This window comes from Bos taurus, chromosome 4 (genome assembly GCF_002263795.3).
Source record: "Bos taurus isolate L1 Dominette 01449 registration number 42190680 breed Hereford chromosome 4, ARS-UCD2.0, whole genome shotgun sequence".
Lineage (NCBI taxonomy): Eukaryota > Metazoa > Chordata > Mammalia > Artiodactyla > Bovidae > Bos > Bos taurus.
In genome coordinates this window covers 31,802,480-31,822,397 of record NC_037331.1, presented here as the reverse complement: position 1 = coordinate 31,822,397, position 19,918 = coordinate 31,802,480, and the positions used below count along the sequence as shown (strand labels likewise).

Sequence of the window (19,918 nt, the reverse complement as noted above, 5' to 3'; positions counted from 1 at the left end):
AACCACTCAATGAAGTTTCTTTCTGATTAAGTTTGATTACAGTTATTCAAATGTTCTTCTTCCTTCTACCATTTATCTGTCAGCAGTTTATGAAAAATATCAATGGAAAGAGAAGAAGGAAAAGAAGTTATTTCTTTGTTATTCTTAAAGATTGAAGGTACTGACTAAAATAGGCTTTGTGGAATCTATCTGTAGATTCAGTCCAAATTCTACATTATTAAAAGCAATTTCTTGGACTTCCTTGGTGACTCAATGGTAAAGAAGCTGTCTGTCAATGCAGGAGACATGGATTTGATCCTTGATCCAGGAAGATCCCACATGCTGCAGAGCAGCTAAGCCTGTGTGCCACAACTACGAGCCAGAGCTCTAGAGCTCAGGAGCTACAGTTACTGAAGCCCACATGATCTAGAGCCTGTGCTCCGCAACAAGAGAAGCCTACACACCATAACTAGAAACTGGCTCCCACTCGCCACAACTAGAGAAAAGGCGGCACATCAGTGAAGACCAAGCACAGCCAGAAACAGATAAATACAATTATTTTTTTAAAGCAATAACTTAAGATTCTTTAGTACAACATTATTTATAAAAATTAAAATATCAAATTTAATCAATTAGAAGAGTAATACTGATATGTTCATGAAGTGTTTAAAAATGTTTAGGAAACAGCACTGTTCAGAGCCTGGATACAAGACCTAAAAGTTAAATTAAAAGTTTTAAACGTTGTATTAAAGTTCAAATATTTCTGTCACTCAACAGTTCTTAAGCTAGTGTGATGCCATTCTCCAGACGGTATTTGGAAATAGACAAAAGCCATCTGAGACTGTCACAATGACTGCTGGCTACTACCTACATTCATGGACAGGAATGTTAATGTATTATGACGTTGCATAAAATGTTAGTGCCCCGAAACTATAAAAATAAATGTAATGATGTATGTAATTAATGCTTGTATCAAAATCTCAAGAAACATTTTTATAATTTAGGATAAGGAAACAGCAGCAAATTCACTGATAATGTTGAACAGTGAATTAACATCACATACCTAAGCCATTCTGACCACCCACAGCAAATATCTTGTCTTTTACAAATACCAGCCCATGATTCTTTCTGGCTTCAATCATGGGACACAGCTCAGTCCACCTGAAAAAAATTAAGGAAAGTGTTTAGTATACTTGTTTACAAGAAGTAAAAGGACTTATATGAATTTACAGGAAAGGTCTGTTATCCCAAGTTAGTGCTCAGTTACAGCTCACATACGTGTATACACACACAAATATGCACATCTGAAAAGCTAGAAAACAAAAGTTAACTGGTTTTGAGTGATTTACAGGTGGGGTAAAAAGAGATTTTCTTCTTTCAACTCCAATAAAATATGGGAAGTAGAGGCTATCTGGAGACTTCTGTCATGTTTTTGGAAGAAATCCACTTCCTATAGTTCACAATAACTTGTAAAACAGTAACAAACAAGAAAGGGAAGATGTGAAAGGAAATATAAGGCATTAATACTGTCATATGTGGTTTTAATTAATATTTACATAAGTAAAACAATTTATCATGGGCCTCTAGCAATCAGCAAATTAGCCTATGGATTCACACATCCATCTTTAAATAAACACTTAGAACTTTTAGGCAGCTCTAGTAACTGAAGTCAGAGAAGACAATGGCACCCCACTCCAGTACTCTTGCCTAGAAAATCCCATGGACGGAGGAGCCTGGTAGGCTGCAGTCCGTGGGGTCACTAAGAGTCGGACAAGACTGAGCAACTTCACTTTCACTTTCATGCATTGGAGGAGGAAATGGCAACCCACTCCAGTGTTCTTGCCTGGAGAATCCCAGGGACGGCGGGGCCTGGTGGGATGCCGTCTATGGGGTCGCACAGAGTCGGACACGCCTGAAGCGACTTAGCAGCAGCAGTAACTAAAGTACTACTATCATTCTGTCACATTTAATAACTTATTAGCACACTGCTGTGTTCACAGGCTCTACTATAAAGAATGAGATTGAGAATATAATGTGGACACATGTCAGAGAATAATTCTCAGGTAGCTTTACACACACCATTTTGTTACTTTTTCTATGAGATTCAATCTCTTTGCCTAAACTCCCAGACACATAACTGACACCTGGGATTGTGCAGGTGGTGCTCTTAACAGGTGATATAAATCAAAAGGCTCCAGACAACCACAAAAAAAGGGCGGGGGATGGAATCTGGCATAAGTATAACTCTCTAATATGGTTATTTGTAACTCTTCTTTTTAGAGCATAATGAAGAACTCTGAAATATCAACAACTCTTGTAGCCTTATATTTACATACTTCTGGTTTATTTTAAAAAAGTTCTGACAGTCACTACTCTCATTTTCCGAGCATTTGGTTAAAGACCTCCCATTTTTTCAGGATAAACACACAGGCCCCCCAGGGGAAAAGGTCAGTGTACAACTCAGAAGTGGGAGAGCCTGTACTCAACCTCTGACAGGCTCTGCACTCAGTGAGCTGTCAAAGCGCATAAAACAGTATCTGGGAAAAATTCAATACACATACCCCTTTCTTCTTTATGATACAAGAGAATTTACACTAGCTTTTCACTTAGGAAAATTTAGGGAATTTAAATATAATAGAAAATATACAGAATTCAAATTTAATACACAAGCTTAATATATAAGTTGTGTAAATTTAAAAATATTCCCCAAACTGATTATTTCACCTAGTTTTTTAAAAAAATATTAATGTTGTAGATTCCTTTATACTTTTCCCCCACTACTATGAACAAGAATATATTGATTTACACTGATACTGCCTAAATACAGATCTCAAAATTTAGAAGCCTGGAGTTTATATGGTATGGGTTTTACTTTTAAGACCTTTCTAAGAAACGAAATAATTAGGCAGCAGAGTGAATGAGATTACAGTTTTCCAACCTGTATGCTTTCTGAGTATAGAATTTATGGGAGGCAAAGTAGAGACTGATACAGGAGAGAGGACCATCTGTATACACCCTGCTCCTACTGTTTAGGACAAGAGGGGCTGGATAGCTAACTGGCTGGATGGACGATAGGATTAGGATAAGGGGTATCCTCAGTGAGCCCTGGCCAGAACAAAGGTACATTTTTTAAAAACATTGAGAAGTATTAAGTTTGATAATCTCAAGAGATTTCCTAGTCTCAACACTTTAGCAAAAGATAAGTTTTAAGATAGAAGTGCTAGTTGCTCAGTCGTGTCCGATTCTTTGTGACCCCTTGGACTGTAGCCATCCAGGCTCCTCTGTCCATGGGGTTTCCCAGGCACTGGAGTGGGTTGCCATTCCCTTCTCCAGGGGATCTTCCCAACCCAGGGATCGAACCCGGGTCTCTAACATTGCAGGCAGATTCTTTACTGTCTGAACTACTAAGGAAGCCCCCAGTTTCAAGATAAGCTTCTTTCAATACTGTTCCTAACATGGGAGACTAGTAGAGCAAGAAATGAGAAAAGAACAACTGCAGCTGCACTTCTGTCTGGGAAAAGAGTTGATGGTTTTGCTTCCTTAAATCCTTCAAAAGTAGAAGGGAAGCACAAACAAACAGCTGCAAATGACAATCATAATTAAATGCTTACTCTTAACTTAAAAAAAGCAATAGCTAGAGCAGAAGACTTGTATGTTCTGTAGCCCAGCAGTATTTTCTAAATACAAACCTTGAGCACAAGAGTTTTGGTGCAGTTCTTTAGCATAACATTTAAGTTGAACATATTTACCCAATAACTTTTTCTGGTAAAGGAAGAACAATCCTTTCAAATGAACAAGTGAATTTGCTTATTAAAGGTCTATGTATGTTTCTGATTATTAATAGAAGGTCTGACTGGAGTATCATCACCTGTGTTCATTTTCTCATTAGTCAATTACACTATACTTACCACCACTCCCACTATTCAATAACTAGCGCATTTCCTTTGGCTGTACTGGATGGGTTCCGTCATTAACAAGATCAGAAAAACTGGCTAACCATTTATTTCTTTATATTTTGCTTTTTAAAAAGGAGTTTACTTCCCAGTTGATGAAGAATAATTTTATTTAATAAATGTGAATCCAAACATACCTTAGTAAGCAAATTACAAAAAAAAAAAAAAAAAAGACATTATACTTAGGACTATCATTCATTAAAGCTATGAACCAGTATATAATATTTATAATTAAAGGCAAATTTACCACTGATTATACATTGTTTTCCCCTCTCTACACTTCCTGATATCTAAAAAAAAAAAGGCATTTTGAATCTGATGAATCAGTCATATTTGCTCATCCTCAGGCATTTATTTATTGCACAAGCAGGAAAGAAAGAGAGGGGCTCCCACAAGATACAAGGTCAAGCCATTTCTTAAGGTGTAGAGGAAGGGTCCAGCCTATACACATGCCCCTGAACCTAGCACATTCTAAAGTGTATGTATTAATACACTCTTAATATAAGAACAAAATCCCTCTGTTGGGTTCCTTCTGCCTTTTAAGATTTTCTTCCTTGGAGCTTAAAGAATACAGTTAATAGTGAAGTAAGATTTTTAAATTGATGATACATACGTTTCTGTGGCAGGATCATAGACTTCACACGAATTCAAGACGCGCCCAGAAACGTTGTTCCCTAAACTTCCACCACAAACATAGATCAGGCCATTGGCTTCCACCATCCCATGGCTGCAGCGCTGAGTCAGCATGCTGGGCTTCGTGTGCCAGCTCTCAGTTCTCGTATCGTAGCACTCAAATAAATACAGAGCTGAGTTTCCTGTAAAAGAAAAGGACCCCGTCTTGATTAGCTTAGCTTAGTGTGTATGTGTGTGGGGGGGAGGGCGTGGTGGTGGAGGGAGCTTGGAGTGAGCTGACTGAGGATGAATCATTAATTCCTACAGGAAAGATTTGAGGGTTGTAGAGTCTTCTATTCTCAAGCAACAACAGCAGCCAAACAGAAAAATAGTTTAAGAAAAAGCTATCCTTGTTTGTATAGACCTTGGAAAATATTTTAAAAAGGATCTGTCGGAGATCCTTGGTAATTGATAATTGGTTAATTGGTAATTAAACTTTGAGAAAAGAAACTGGTTTGATTTCAAAAGATTTTCAAATTAAGTAAGAAACGTTATGTATGTCTTCCAGCCCAGTTATGCATGATAGGAATTAACTCAACCTCAAATGTTTCTATAAAGGAGAAAAACAGCTGTTTACAGATGGCAAATCCATACCTTAAATTATAAAACTACTATTTGAGAGTATCCTAAGGATTGTCATGTAATGTTCTAGAATAGTCACTGCATCATTAACAAAACTTCTCCCTCACTGTTATCAGCTGTGTAGAGAATATTGTTGTATAAGTAGGCTCTGAAATCATGCCAGTCCTTTTTTAAGTATACACTCATAGCATTGTTGTATGTTTCTGGTTGCTCTTTGATTATACATTTTAATGGTAAAACACACTCATCCTGTTTTACAACTTCTGTACATTACAGGAGCTCAGTAAAGAGTTTTTTTTTTTTTTTTAAGAAATGATACTATTAAAGGTCAAGTGTGTTTTTCTTTCCCAAGAAAAAAAGAAGTTAGAACTTAATGAAATTATTGCTCATCTCCAAGTTTTCTTGACTTTTCTAATGTTTAAAAACAACAGCACCCTTGTGATTCTCTATCAAAACCAAAGCCTACAAAGAGCAAAGATCAAAGAATACCAAATGGAAGAAGTAATATCATGACTAACAATAACTTCTTTTTAACTTTTTAAACACTTCCAATCTAGTAGATTCAGTCAGTTGACATAAGGGAAATACACAGTATATAGTAGATACCAAAAAAGTTACTATTTAAGTGAAAAACTAAGTAGAGTAAATGATGAAGAAATGAAGTTATCTACTATATTTTCTACAAAAAGTATATCTATAAAACACTTCCTACTATATTTAGGATTTATTGTTATTTCAAATATGCTGTATTAGACATTGTGTGAAGAATGCTTTTAAAGAGGGGAAAGGTCACCTCCTAAAGTCACATTTAGAAAATATAACCTTTCTTGTATTCATTTTACAAACATTTGGGGGTGGGGAGTACAAAATAAATATGCTGACCAAAACTAAAACATTATTTGGGCTAATATAAAAATCATCAAAGAAAATAAAAAGACTAACATTTAAATTCCATATCTTACAGTTACTTGATCTTCCTAGTTTTGTTTATAAGCCCATTATTTAGCTAAAGAAATTATTTGAAAAGATGAAAGCATATAAAAGCTAATATGCATCTAGTCTGCATGTAGAATATTCATTTAGAAATTTTTTTCATTTAGAAAAGGAACACTAGTAGACACTAGCAAATTATCAATGAGAATGGCTTTTATACCCATACACACACCCCATTCTGATCAAAAAGCCCAAGATACCATTACCAGTCATTATATTAAAAAGTGAAAGCATGAAGCAAATGAAAAAGTTTTGTCTTACCTTTTCCTGATACAAAAAAAGCAAAGATAATAGATTTTAAAAGCTTGACTGTAATAAAGAGATCTTAAAGGGTCTACAAGTAAGCCAAACTCTGAAATCTTTAAAGCAAACAACATGTATGCATGTGTACATTCATGCTAAGTCACTTCAGTCACGGCCAACTCTGTGATCCTATGCACCGCAGCCCACCAGGCTCCTCTGTCCATGGGATTCTCCAGGCAAGAATACTGCAGCGGGTTGCCATTCCCTTCTCCAAGATTAGGCATATAAAATAACTAATCCACATGGCACCAATGAAGTTCAAATCCAGATGACGTCAACGAAAGCTTTATCATGACAGAAATTGGATAATTAACATAATTTAAGATGAAGTTCTCTTAATGGTTTATATAGACTAAGGTAAACCTTAAGGAAATGTGCTCTAACATATGACAGCTATGTATTTCAATTATGTCAAAAAGTATCTGGACAAATAATACCAACTCTTTATTTAGATATAAAAGCCTATATATACACTTGGCTTTAAAGCACAAATACAAATACTAAATAAGTCCTTACCAACTTCGGAACCTCCGGATGTATAAATTTTGCCTTCTGCAGCACACGCAGCAAGGCTGTCTCGAGGTGTTGGAGGGCCCAGTTTGGAATACCAGCTATCCTTAACGACATTATAACAGTCCATTCGCTTTATAGGGAAAAGCTGGGAGCCACCCAAAATGTAAACTACATTGTCCCAAAACACGCATGCTGCATCTCTTCGTTTTTCAAAGGGGCAGCGGATGTCTGTCCAGCTATAATCCTGTAATAGGAAAGGACAGGAAGCTTTCAATGACGGAAAAATATAACTGAAAAGGAGGAAGCAAAGATACAGTTGAGAACATACAAAACATAAGAATATGTTAGTTTATCAGTATATATAAGAATGTTGGGCTTGAAACTATTATCTAATTTTGTGTGATTTCTTCTTCAGAATGTTGGTTAATTGTGGCAGAAGGCAAGAGGAAGACAGAGATGGCTTTGGGTCTTTTCTGGCTCTAAAATAAACTATAATACATTTGCATTCATCGCTACCACCCAGTCTTCTATTCCTTCTGTTACTGAGGATAATAACACAAGAAAATTCTAAAATAAGTAGTTTTGTTAAAGACTTAAAAAAAAAGAAATATGTGCATCCCTTCTTTGCCAGATGTATAGTGATGTAAAGAGTGGATAATTTGAAGCTTAACTGCCATTAGCTTACTGATGTCTAAAGACAGAAGGCATTTTGTAGACTTCTGAGAGATATTTTTTGTAAATATTCAGTTGAGTCAGTATAGTCAGCCAGACTCTTAAAGCTGTGATATTTGTGATATACTTGGATAATCTGAGTAATCTGGAAGCTCAAACTTTTCCTTCTCAATGAGAAGAAATGAGCGCCTCTCAGCACTTCACAAAAAAGGCTGCTCACAGCACCACCACTTTTTGTTTGAAGCCCGTGCCTGTCTTCTATGAAAATATGTGGGGGAATGCTTCCAAAGTTACAGCTTGTTGGATCCTCCCCCTTTTAAAGCAAGGAAGCTACAGTGTTCTGGCTGCATTCTGAAAATGGCTGAAAATAATCAGGGTCAGACTGAAATCCAGACAATTCCCAATCTTATCAAGCAAAGCACTGTGTGTGATTGATTAATGCTGAGTTCCTTTTGGGAAAATCTGACTGATAGCTATTATGCTAGCTCATCAAAGCATCATAGGACATAAGAAATGATCTCTTCAGGAAAAAGAGCACCTGATGTAGAGTATCTTGACTCCCAGTAATGATAAACATTCTGCTACTTAGGTGACTAGAGAAACAGAGCCTTAATCCCTTTTTTATTCTCAAAGTAGGGTCTACTGAGTCCCCATGGGCTACTCAGTGGTATGTTTATTGGTAGGCACACAAAACTGTAGGATAAACGTCATCCTGAAATGTCAGTTTTATTCAATGGATTTGAAAAACTGAGGAAGAATATTTTAGAAATTTGTTTCCTTAGGGAAACTATATAGTACAGAATGAAAAAAAGTAAGCAATAGAATATTCTACAGGGAGCAATATCTCAAAAGCAAACAAAGTTAATCTCTTACATATTATGCAAATTACTCATAATTCCTACCTGACCAGGTTGAATAGCAGAGAAATACAATTTTATTAATGATGTTATATTTAGTGAACCTCAAGTCTTGCCACTCTTATACCCAATTTATTTGATATTAGAAAATAATATGCAAACGATTCCAAAGATATCTTTAAGAACATGTTTCGAAGCTCTTCCTTAATTTCAGGATGAGAAAGTTGGTCAGACATTCTTTGAAATGGTGTCTAACATCTGGTACTCTTCAAAATAAAAAGAGCTACCCATGTAGATGCTCGAACTAAGAAAACAAAAATGCTACTTCTTTTAGCTCAATGAACTACATAGATACTACGACATGGGGTTCAGAAGAGTGAAGTAATTTGAAAGAGCTTGGTAACAATAGTTCTAACCTTCCAGTACTACTCAAGGACCTGAGTAGGGAATGGATGATCATTAAGTCATACAGGGCTAGGTTATGCTTCATACTCAAGAATTAAAATAAATTGCTCTCTCAGAACTCTTAAGTCCAAGGGAACTGATTAGCTAGTGTGTATGCAGGGTGTGTGTGAGGCACAGGAATAGGCACATGCTTCTATCTACTTGCAATTTGGGCTCTGATTTCTCTAGAAGTCTTCAAAGTTCTTAAATCTTTTCTAACTCTTCCACTATACATGTTAAACACTATGCTTGATAAATATTAGCCATATATAATATTCTGCCTAATAGTTCATCTTCTAGGCAGATAAGTGAAATGATCTTTCTTTGCAAGAATTTCTACCTACAATGAAAAATAAGACTTCATTTCACATAAACAGTAATGTTTTATACTTTGGCTCGTTATATGTATCTGTCAGGTGTTAAATGCACCTGTATCATCTGGCTTAGATTGTATGCAGGGGAGTTTATGGTATTTTTTCCTGGGTGTATATGGGCCAACCTCCCTTGGAAATATGCCCAATTCCTTCAATCTACGCTTCATCCAAAGTAGAGAATGTGATTTAACATCTGCCCTTTAATAACTTATACTATATAAGTTATATACTGTCTAGGAGATGTGCGTAGTTGAAGAAGCAAGCAGAGAGGGGAAAACAACAGATGGGAAGTCAGGCCTGTCAGCTTAGTGGATATGAGTGCCAGGTCTTATTGCACTGACGGGACCACTCCCAATCCTGTAGGTGGAGGAAGAATTACTTATGGCTCTCTGCACACATGGACTGTGGGCAAGGTAAAAGCACATGGAGCTTTCATGTTAGCAACAGATGGATGACTAGCACTAGAGTCACACTGTATATGTGTGAGCAGGAAATTGTTACCCTAAAAATATAACTTAATTCAGTTAAGTTTTATTATCCATTCTAGGCAAAGTTGGCTTAAACTCAACATTCAAAACACTAAAATCATGGCATCTGGTCCCATCACTTAATGGCAAACAGATGGGGAAATAATGGAAACAGTGACAGACTTTATTTTTGGGGGCAGCAAAATCACTGCAGATGGTGACTGCAGCCATGAAATTAAAAAACGCTTGCTCCTTGGAAGGAAAGTTATGACCAACTTAGCATATTCAAAAGCAGAGACATTAATTTGATGACACAGATGTATCTAGTCAAAGCTATGGTTTTCCAGCAGTCATGTATGGATGTGAGAGTTGGACTATAAAGAAAGCTGAGCACCGAAGATTTGATGCCTTTGAACTGTGGTGTTGGAGAAGACTCTTGAGAGTCCCTTGGACTGCAAGGAGATCCAACCAGTCCATTCTAAAGGAGATCAGTCCTAAATATTCATGGGAAGGACTGATGCTGAAGCTGAAACTCCAAAACTTTGGCCACCTGATGGCAAGAACTGACTCATTGGAAAAGACCCTGATGCTGGGAAAGATTGAAGGCAGGAGGAGAAGGGGATGACGGAGGATGAGATGGTTGGATGGCATCATTGACTCAATGGACATGAGTTTGAGTAAGCTCCGGGAATTGGTGATGGACAGGGAAGCCTGGCGTGCTGCAGTCCATGGGGTTGTAAAGAGTTGGACACAACTGAGTGAACTGAACCAGGCAAGGTTCTATGCTTAGATGCTGAGAAGATATGAAAATGAGAAAACTGGAAAAAACACAAGCAGAAGGATTTAAGTTTTGAAAAATCGCCTATGCATGCATCCCCACATACTATAGAGATACACCCAAGTATAAAGTCCTATCTTTCCTGGTCCCAGTCAACCTTTCTTGCCTCTGCTGTGATACATCACATTCTAGACTTTTTTCAGGATCAAGACTTTTTTTGCAAGCTTCTCTGATTACCTTTTTCTGAATTCCTACCACACTGAAGTCTGGAGTTGACGACAGAGCACTTCATTACATGTTGTGATTTTTCAGCTGTAGGACACTGCTACAGGAAGTGAAAAGCTTCCTGAGTTGATAGGATGTAGTATTTTTCTTCAAATGCCTTAAGGCAAAAATATCAGCCTGATATTTTCCTTAAAAGAAAAGTTTGATTTTATATAATCTGCATTCTGAAAACACATGAATCCTCAAATAACAGAAACACTACACATGTAAATTTTAATAAGATATGCAAAATGCAGTATGAAAAAAACTTTTTAAAAATAAAGATTTGAGAACTTTATTTTGTATCTTTTTGAGAGAAAATCAAGCAAAACTAGGGGAGAAAGGTTTATGCCAGATGCCACAGCATTCCTAGACATAGTTTCATGAAAAGTACACCTATATCTAAATTCCTTTTTTAAAGGAAAAAGTTAGAATCCATTCAGTTAATATTTTGTATGCTTTTGCTTTTTATGAAAAAATTTAACAATTAAGATATATTCATACTTAGGATTAAATATATTCTTTTCTTTCTGTTTCTATCTATCTAAACTCTATCAGTAAGTTCCCCTCAAAGTTCCATGAAGCTTGCTGGACAAATCCATCCCAGAGGGATCTCTTCTTTTCAGACCACCACTGCTGTCATTATCTATTTTGTACTGAGAGAGTTAATTCTGAGGTGCATTGATAAGGAGTCTGGGGCCCTCCTTACACAAATGTTTTCCTTTTTCTACATTCCTTCATGTTATCACATAAGATGGTTTTTTTCTTCAGATCTGAGTTGTTATGGCAACAATCTATTTTACCTAAGACCAACTTTATTCAAGCCCAGAACTAATGATTACACAACAAAACAACTCACCTTGCTCAATGGTATGTTTTTCCTTAAGCTCTGTAATGATTATATTCTTTGGAACTCTGCATCCAAATGGGTCTATCCTTTTCTCCTTTGCCTTTCACTTCTCTTCTTTTCACAGCTATTTGTAAGGCCTCCTCAGACAAACATTTTGCCTTTTTGCATTTCTTTTTCTTGGGGATGGTCTTAATCCCCTCCTGTACAGTGTCCATCCATAGTTCTTCAGGCACTCCGTCTATCAGATCTAATCCCTTGAGTCTATTTCTCACTTCCACTGTATAATCATAAGGGATTTGATTTAGGTCATACCTGAATGGTCTAGTGGTTTTCCCTACTTTCTTCAATTTAAGTCTGAATTTGGCAATAAGGACCTCATGATGTGAGCCACAGTCAGCTCCCAGTTTTGTTTTTGCTGACTGTATAGAGCTTCTTCATCTTTGGCTGCAAAGAATATAATCAATCTGCTTTGGGTATTGACCATCTGGTGATGTCCATGTGTAGAGTCTTCTCTTATGTTGCTGGAAGAGGGTGCTTGCAAACTCTATTAGCCTTTGTCCTGCTTCATTTTGTACTCCAGGCCAAATTATATCAAGAACAGAAAGGAGAGATAAGAAAGCCTTCCTCAGTGATCAATGCAAAGAAATAAAAAAAACAATAGAATGGGAAAGACTAGAGATCTCTTCAAGAAAATTAGAGATACCAAAGGAATATTTCATGCAAAGATGGGCACAATAAAGGACAGAAATTGTACGTGGTCATGTATGGATGTGAGAGTGGGACATGAAGAAAGCTGAGTGCCAAAGAAGTGATGCTTTTGAACTGTGGTGTTGGAGAAGACTCTTGAGAGTGCCTTGGACTGCAAGGAGATCCAACCAGTCCATTCTGAAGGAGATCAGCCCTGGGATTTCTTTGGAAGGAATGATGCTAAAGCTGAAACTCCAGTACTTTGGCCACCTCATGCCAAGAGTTGACTCATTGGAAAAGACTCTGATGCTGGGAGGGATTGGGGGCAGGAGGAGAAGGGGACAACAGAGGATGAGATGGCTGGATGGCACCACTGACTCAATGGACGTGAGTCTGAGTGAACTCCGGGAGTTGGTGATGGACAGGGAGGCTTGGCGTGCTGCAATTCATGGGGTCGCAAAGAGTCAGACACGACTGAGCGACTGAACTGAACAGAAGCAGAAGATATTAAGAAGAGGTGGCAAGAATACACAGAAGAACTATATTAAAAAGATCTTCATGACTCAAATAATCACGATGCTGTGATCACTCACCTACAGCCAGACATCCTGGAATGCAAAGTCAAGTGGGCCTTAGGAAGCATCACTGTGAACAAAGTGGAGGTGATGGAATTCCAGTTGAGCTATTTCAAATCCTAAAAATTGATGCTGTGAAAGTGCTGCGCTCAATATGCCAGCAAATTTGGAAAACTCAGCAGTGGCCACAGGACTGGAAAAGGTCAGTTTTCATTCCAATCCCAAAGAAAGGCAAGGCCAAAGAATGCTCTAACTACCACACCATTGCACTCATCTCACAGGCTAGCAAAGTAATGCTCAAGATCCTCCAAGCCAGGCTTCAACAGTACGTGAATTCCAGATGTTCAAGCTGGATTTAGAAAAGGCAGAGGAACCAGAGATCAATTGCCAACATCCGTTGGATCGTCGAAAAAGCAAGAGAGTTCCAGAAAAACATCTACTTCTGCTTTGTTGACTATGCCAAAGCCTTTGACTGTGTGGATCACAACAAACTATGGAACATTCTGAAAGAGATGGGACTACCAGACCACCTGACCTGCCTCTTGAGAAATCTGTATGCAGGTCAGGAAGCAACAGTTAGAACTGGACATGGAACAGACTGGTTCCAAATAGGAAAAGGAGTACGTCAAGGCTGTATATTGTCACCCTGTTTATTTAACTTATATGCAGAGTACATGATGAGAAACACTGGGCTGGATGAAGCACAAGCTGGAATCAAGACTGCTGGAAGAGATATCAATAACCTCAGATATGCAGATGACACCACCCTTTTGGCAGGAAGCAAAGACGAGCTAAAGAGCCTCTTGATGAAAGTGAAAAAGGAGAGTGAAAAAGTTGGCTTAAAACTCAACATTCAGAAAACTAAGATCATGGCATCTGGTCCCATTACTTCATGGCAAATAGATGGGGAAACAATGGAAACAGTGACAGACTTTATTTTGAGGGGCGGCAAAATCACTGCAGATGGTGCCTGCAGCCATGAAATTAAGACGCTTGTTCCCTGGTAGGAAAGCTATGACCAACCTAGACAGCATATTAAAAAGCAGAGACATTACTTTGCCAACAAAGGTCCGTCTAGTCAAGGCTATGGTTTTTCCAGTAGTCATGTACAGATGCGAAAGTTGGACTGTAAAGAAAGCTGAGTGCCGAAGAATTGATGCTTTTGAACTGTGGTGTTGGAGAAGACTCTTAAGAGTCCCTTGGACTGCAAGGTGATCCAGCCAGTCCATCCTAAAGGAAATCAGTCCTGAATATTCATTGGAAGGACTGATGTTGAAGCTGAAATTCCAATACTATGGCCACCTGATACAAAGAACTGACTCATTGGAAAAGACCCTGATGCTGGGAAATATTGAAGGCAGGAGGGGAAGGGGACGACAGAGGATGAGATGGTTGGATGGCATCACCGACTCAGTGGACATGAGTTTGAGTAAGCTCTGGGAGTTGATAATGGACAGGGAGGCCTGTCGAGCTGCAGTCCATGGGGTTGCAAAGAGTGGGACACTGAGCTGAACTGAACTGAATGATTATATAACAACAATGTATCTTGTCGAGGACAATTTCTCCTTCTTACTAGGAACCTTCTGACTAATCATGTTATTTTAAGACTTATGTTGTGGGAATGGGCCTGGTAAGACTATTGTTAGCAACCAGTTGAAGAAGTATATAAGGTCTTGATAAGACTGAGTGGGACACTCTGCCTCCTTCTGATGTCTATATCAGAAGCTTTCTCCATCCCTTTTTCACTGTAATAAAACTCTGCTACACAAAAGCTCTGAGTGATCAAGCCTCGTCTCTGGTCCAGAAGCTAAATTCTCTTCTTCAGAGATCACGAATCTGACACGGTTCAAGGTAAGCTATCAGTATCACGACTTTTAAGTAGTTACATTCAGTGGCTGCTTCAGTGACCTCAGCCTCCGTCTTCTCTAACTGCTTCAAGGTTGTGTACACCTCATACACTTTGAGTGTGAGGGACAGGACTGATATATATCCTTCACAATCCCCGCTGCTGCCCAACCCCAAAATTTCAAATTCTGGTTAAACTGCACTTTACAACCAGCTGACTGTACAATACACTGTCGTACAATCTGTTGTCATTTATAACAACTGAAGTTAATTATCTCTTATACTGATTACCGATTTTCAAAGAAAATCATCACAAGAAACCTATCTGAGCACGATTTTAGAATAATAGTTCTTACTGTGCCTTGGGATCATCATATGAACAATTACCAAAGGTAGCCAATAGTAATTGCCAAGTGACAAGATATAGTAAAAATAGTGATAATTTCTTTCACTCCTGGTTGGCTTTCTTCAGCCTGACTCTTGCCCCCTTAGCATTGCATTTATGTACCCACTACCCTCTAGCTAATTCCAGGATGACTAGAATCCTTCAAAACACCACATAGACTTATCTTCCCCAGTCTCCTTATCCTTTCCCACCTAGGGCCCTCAATCAAATGCCTACAACTTTGTTTCTGTCTTCTCTCAGTCTTTTAAGGGGACTCCTCTGTTAACTGGTAATAATTATGGCTGACTGTGGCTTATGAGAGTGACTCTGAAGTCATCCCTCCCATGGTGAGTCGTATTTTCACCAAGGTTTCTTGCAGACACAGTGATTAAACACAAAAGGAACTGATCCCTGAAGCGGGAAACTTCAGGTACCACACCTATGTGTGGTACAAGGGCTGTGAGGCTGACTTTAGAACAAAACTACAAAAGTATGTTATGGAGATGCTTATAAGGAAAAAAAAAAAGAGGCTATCAATATTCCCATTTTGGAAAACATTCTAGGAAGGCACTCTACTGAGAATTCACCTCAGAATGTGTTCCAGTCTCTTCTATCTGAACTTGAGGACCACCAAACTGCCTGCAAACAAGCAGGTGTGAGAAATACCTAACGTGCATAAGCTGCAAAGAACACTGGTTTTACCACTGTTACCTATTATACTGACAACTAAGAACGTTTAAAGGACACCCATGGTGACCCATACTTGTCTTCCAGCAATGTCAGTCCCTGGGGGATACAGCTATGGGTCCAACCCACCTGGGATTACTGCTGTCCTTTGTGGAGATTCTGTTCTGACAGATGCTCCTGATCATTTCAGCAGCACTCCCTCTTGGACTTCAGTACACTACTTGTACAACACTCTGCTGGTGACAAACACCACTGATGCACTCTTACAAAACTTCTCTAATTTTTTAATAACATTTTCCGACTGAGCGACTTCCGTTCACTTTTCACTTTCATGCATTGGAGAAGGAAATGGCAACCCACTCCAATATTCTTGCCTGGAGAATCCCAGGGATGGGAGAGCCTGGTGGGCTGCCGTCTATGGGGTCGCACTGAGTCGGACACGACTGAAGCGACTTAGTAGTAGTAGTAGTATAATGTTTATACTTCTTTTACGCACAAGTCTTTTAAAATCATATGCAACATATAATCGCCAAGTTCCACCTTGATGATAGTATAGGACCGTCTCCGTACGCATTGGGCCAGACACTAAGCTCAGTGATGAGTCTACTTCAGAGTTGTGAGCAGGAAAAGGTACTTAGAGGCAATTCTCTGGTGGTCTAGTGTTAGGACTCCATTCTCTCATTGCCGAGGGTCCTGGTAGGGGAACTAAAAGTCCCACAAGCTGTGCGGTGAAAGCCAAAAGAAAAAGATACACAGCATAAACCTTTTGAATCTGATGATTCTGTAAAACATGGCACCATTGGTTTTCTACCTCTGCAACCAGACCTGGTCCTCACCGTGTTGTTCTTACTCCTTGTCTGGTTTTAGCAGGGTATTATGCAGAATCCCTTTTTCTCTGAGGCAGAGTCTCTGTCTCCACCATGTGAAAGTGGTGAGCCAAGACCCCTACAAAGTTTTAAGCCCTCAAAGCTTATCATTTCACTGACAGGAATAGTCCAAATAATCTGGTCAATTAAGTCAACTTTTATTTTGGCATCAGTATTATAAAACATTCCCATGCTACAATTGAGAACACAAATTCTGAGAACAGAGCACTGGATTCAGACAAATAACTCTTCAATAATCATTAAACACTTGATAAATATCAACAGGGACAGTGGGGAAGGGGAAGAGGAGACTCAGCAGAATTCTCAAAGGATGACAAGAACAGTATCATTTCAATTCAATATATAGCAACCCAAGATTTCTACTACTTTATCTACTTATCTACTAGAAAAAAAATATTTTTTCTTATCATCTTTCAATCAGCAATTAATATAAATATTTGCTGCTTCTCATGAGTGATATCCAAGGAATATCTAAAGACAACACTTTATAGGGATACTGCTTAATTCTAGATAATTCAATTAAGTAGTACTGCTTAAATTGTCTCTTTGAAGGAGATCAATTCAGTGAAAATAATCATTTGGGACAGGTATAGGACACATATCAATGGGTTCCATTAAGGATAGTTAAAACCATTTTAACATCTCTGAAAATATTAAATTCAAGAATTTTAAAACAATTCCTATACAGTATTTATTATTAAGCAGTCTACTTGAAATGGAAAATGAAATAATGTTCACTTTGGAGATTCAAGGTAAATAATAACTTAGAGAAATCAGCCTCCCGACTTTTAATATTAGAAATAATAATCAACTTATATCAAAATATTAAATAAGAGTAAATGGTGAAAATTTTTAAGATGTAGTTTTAGTAAAAAGAAAGGAGAGGGTGGAACTTCCAACAGAAATATTTAATAAATATTATAATGGGGGTGCTAACAGTGTTAACATTAGGAAATGAGTAATAATTGATGGAATAAGAATGTTTTTATTGGTAGTTATATCCTCAATTATTTAAATATTTCCACTATAAATCTAAGAACTTGTGATTGAGTATACAGAAGAGCACCAAGTATGTGCCATTTATAAGAGCAAAGCAAGACATCAAATGAGATTTCTGAAGTTACAGTCTCATTTCCAGGCTTGTGCAGCACACTCATCTTTTTTCAACTGTTCAATAAAAAAAAAAAAAAAAGAATCAAGGAAATTGTTACAACTACAGGCCAGAAACAAGTGCTAGTAGTCATTCCATATTTGCCTTACTCTAAAAACAATGCTGTCTCCCAAGTGAAATCAGTATTCTCCTTGTACCTCTGTACATCAAAACAGACATCTACTAAAAGATAAAGTATTTACCAAAATATACTTTAATTGGGTTTTTAACTGTCAAAATCGACACCAAAGTTAGGAGGGTGTAACTATCATCAACACCTGAAAGCTGTGGTTCATAGAATTATAATTTAAGCTCCTGTGACTTTAGATTTTTCTTGGGGAAAAAAAGAACTGATAAGTTTCCTGCTCCTGACTCAGAAGGATCCTGAAAAATTAAAAAGCAATGAAATTAAATAGCCACTGAAATGTCAACAGTCTTAACATTACTTGTATGAAATAGATGTGTAGGTGTATCAACCTGTTAAGCACACTGACATTGTGCTTACTGCACTGTGTTGCACAGGCCATCAAGCTTTATGGTACCTGCCATTCACTCAGTCTTCTACTAAGGAAGGAAACTAAATGTCTTCAGGTAAAAAAAAAATCAGCCTATATTCTGACTGTAGATATATGACCCAAAAGCCAGTCACAGGGACAGTCTAAATATAATGATATTTAACCAAACTAACCTGCCACTCCTTCCCTGGAGGTCTTTTTGGTATCTGGCAGCATATATCTTCTGTGGGTTATGGCAGAAAGTGAAGAAGAACTAAAGAGCCTCTTGATGAAAGTGAAAGAGGAGAGTGAAAAAGCTGGTTTAAAATTCAACATTCAAAAAACCAAGATCATGGCATCCGGTCCCATCACTTCATGGCAAATAGATGGGGAAACAATGGAAACAGTGACAGACTATTTTTGGGGGCGGCAAAATCACTGCAGATGGTGACTGCAGCCATGAAATTAAAAGATGCTTGCTCCTTGGAAGAAAAGCTATGACCAACCTAGACAGCATATTAAAAAGCAGAGACATTACTTTGCTGACAAAGATCTATCTAGTCAAAGCTATGGTTTTTCCAGTAGTCATGTATGGATCTGAGAATTGGACTATAAAGAAAGCTGAGCGCTGAAGAATTGATGCTTTTGAACTGTGGTGTTGGAGAAGACTCTTGAGAGTCCCTTGGACTGCAAGGAGATCCAACCAGTCCATCCTAAAGGAAATCAGTCCTGAGTATTCATGGGAAGGACTGATGCTGAAGCTGAAACTCCAATACTTTGGCCACCTGATGCAAAGAACTGACTCATTGGAAAAGACCCTGATGCTGGGAAAGATTGAAGGTGGGAGGAGAAGGGGACGACGGAGGATGAGATGGTTAGATGGCATCACCGACTCAATGAACATGAGTTTGAGCAGACTCCAGTAGTTGGTGGACAGGGAAGACTGGCGTGCTGCAGTCCATGGGGTCGCAAAGAGTCAGACACGACTGAGCAGCTGAACTGACTGGTGACTCTTGATTGTTGCATCAGGGCCAGGTTCCGGTCTCCTCACTGGACCAGACTGAAGCAACCACTAAAACCTGGTTTATAGCTTACACTCTGGCTAGTGTGTATTTCTGTTACTATCTACCCAAGATCATTAGATGGAATTTCTTTTCAACTGACAGAAAAGATAAAGTTATTTCATAGTCTGACTTCAAGATCTCTAGACTAACTCTATGCTATGATCTCAGCTGCAGGAGCCCTGGTCTATCTCACCTTGCCAAAGGTCTCCTATGTGGATGCCTATAACACTGATCAGTTCTGGAAACAGAAATGAATGGAAAATAGAAGGGATCCCACATGTCTTGGGAAGACAAGTGTTTCTCAAAACAAAAGTTATCCTGAAGTATGGTGTTGCTCGCAACAGAGTTCCTAGATGTCCACAGGTCTGCAGCAAGGGTTGGCAAACTGCAGGCTAAATCCAACCAACTGACTGTTTCTGTAAATAAAGTTTGATTGGAATGCA

At 38.3% G+C, this 19,918-nt stretch overlaps 1 protein-coding gene and 1 long non-coding RNA gene across 6 annotated transcripts in view; one reads left to right on the top strand and one right to left on the bottom strand.

Moving 5' to 3' along the window:
* The window catches only part of KLHL7 (kelch like family member 7), a 55,722-nt gene that overhangs the window by 1,675 nt on the left and 34,129 nt on the right, over positions 1 to 19,918 (bottom strand). For all 4 annotated transcript variants that reach the window (NM_001076037.1, XM_005205294.5, XM_005205297.5 and 1 more), the window contains 3 exon segments: positions 1,043 to 1,140; positions 4,546 to 4,747; positions 6,999 to 7,239. In NM_001076037.1, the coding sequence (NP_001069505.1) occupies positions 1,043 to 1,140; positions 4,546 to 4,747; positions 6,999 to 7,239 (541 nt within the window).
* The window catches only part of LOC132345075 (uncharacterized), a 27,521-nt gene extending 7,603 nt beyond the window's left edge, over positions 1 to 19,918 (top strand). Inside the window, exon 2 of one of the 2 annotated variants that reach the window (XR_009494201.1) lies at positions 12,282 to 19,918. This is a non-coding gene — a long non-coding RNA (uncharacterized lncRNA). Of the gene's footprint in view, positions 1 to 7,410 lie in introns of both variants that reach the window. The other variant, XR_009494202.1, reaches the window with a different exon arrangement.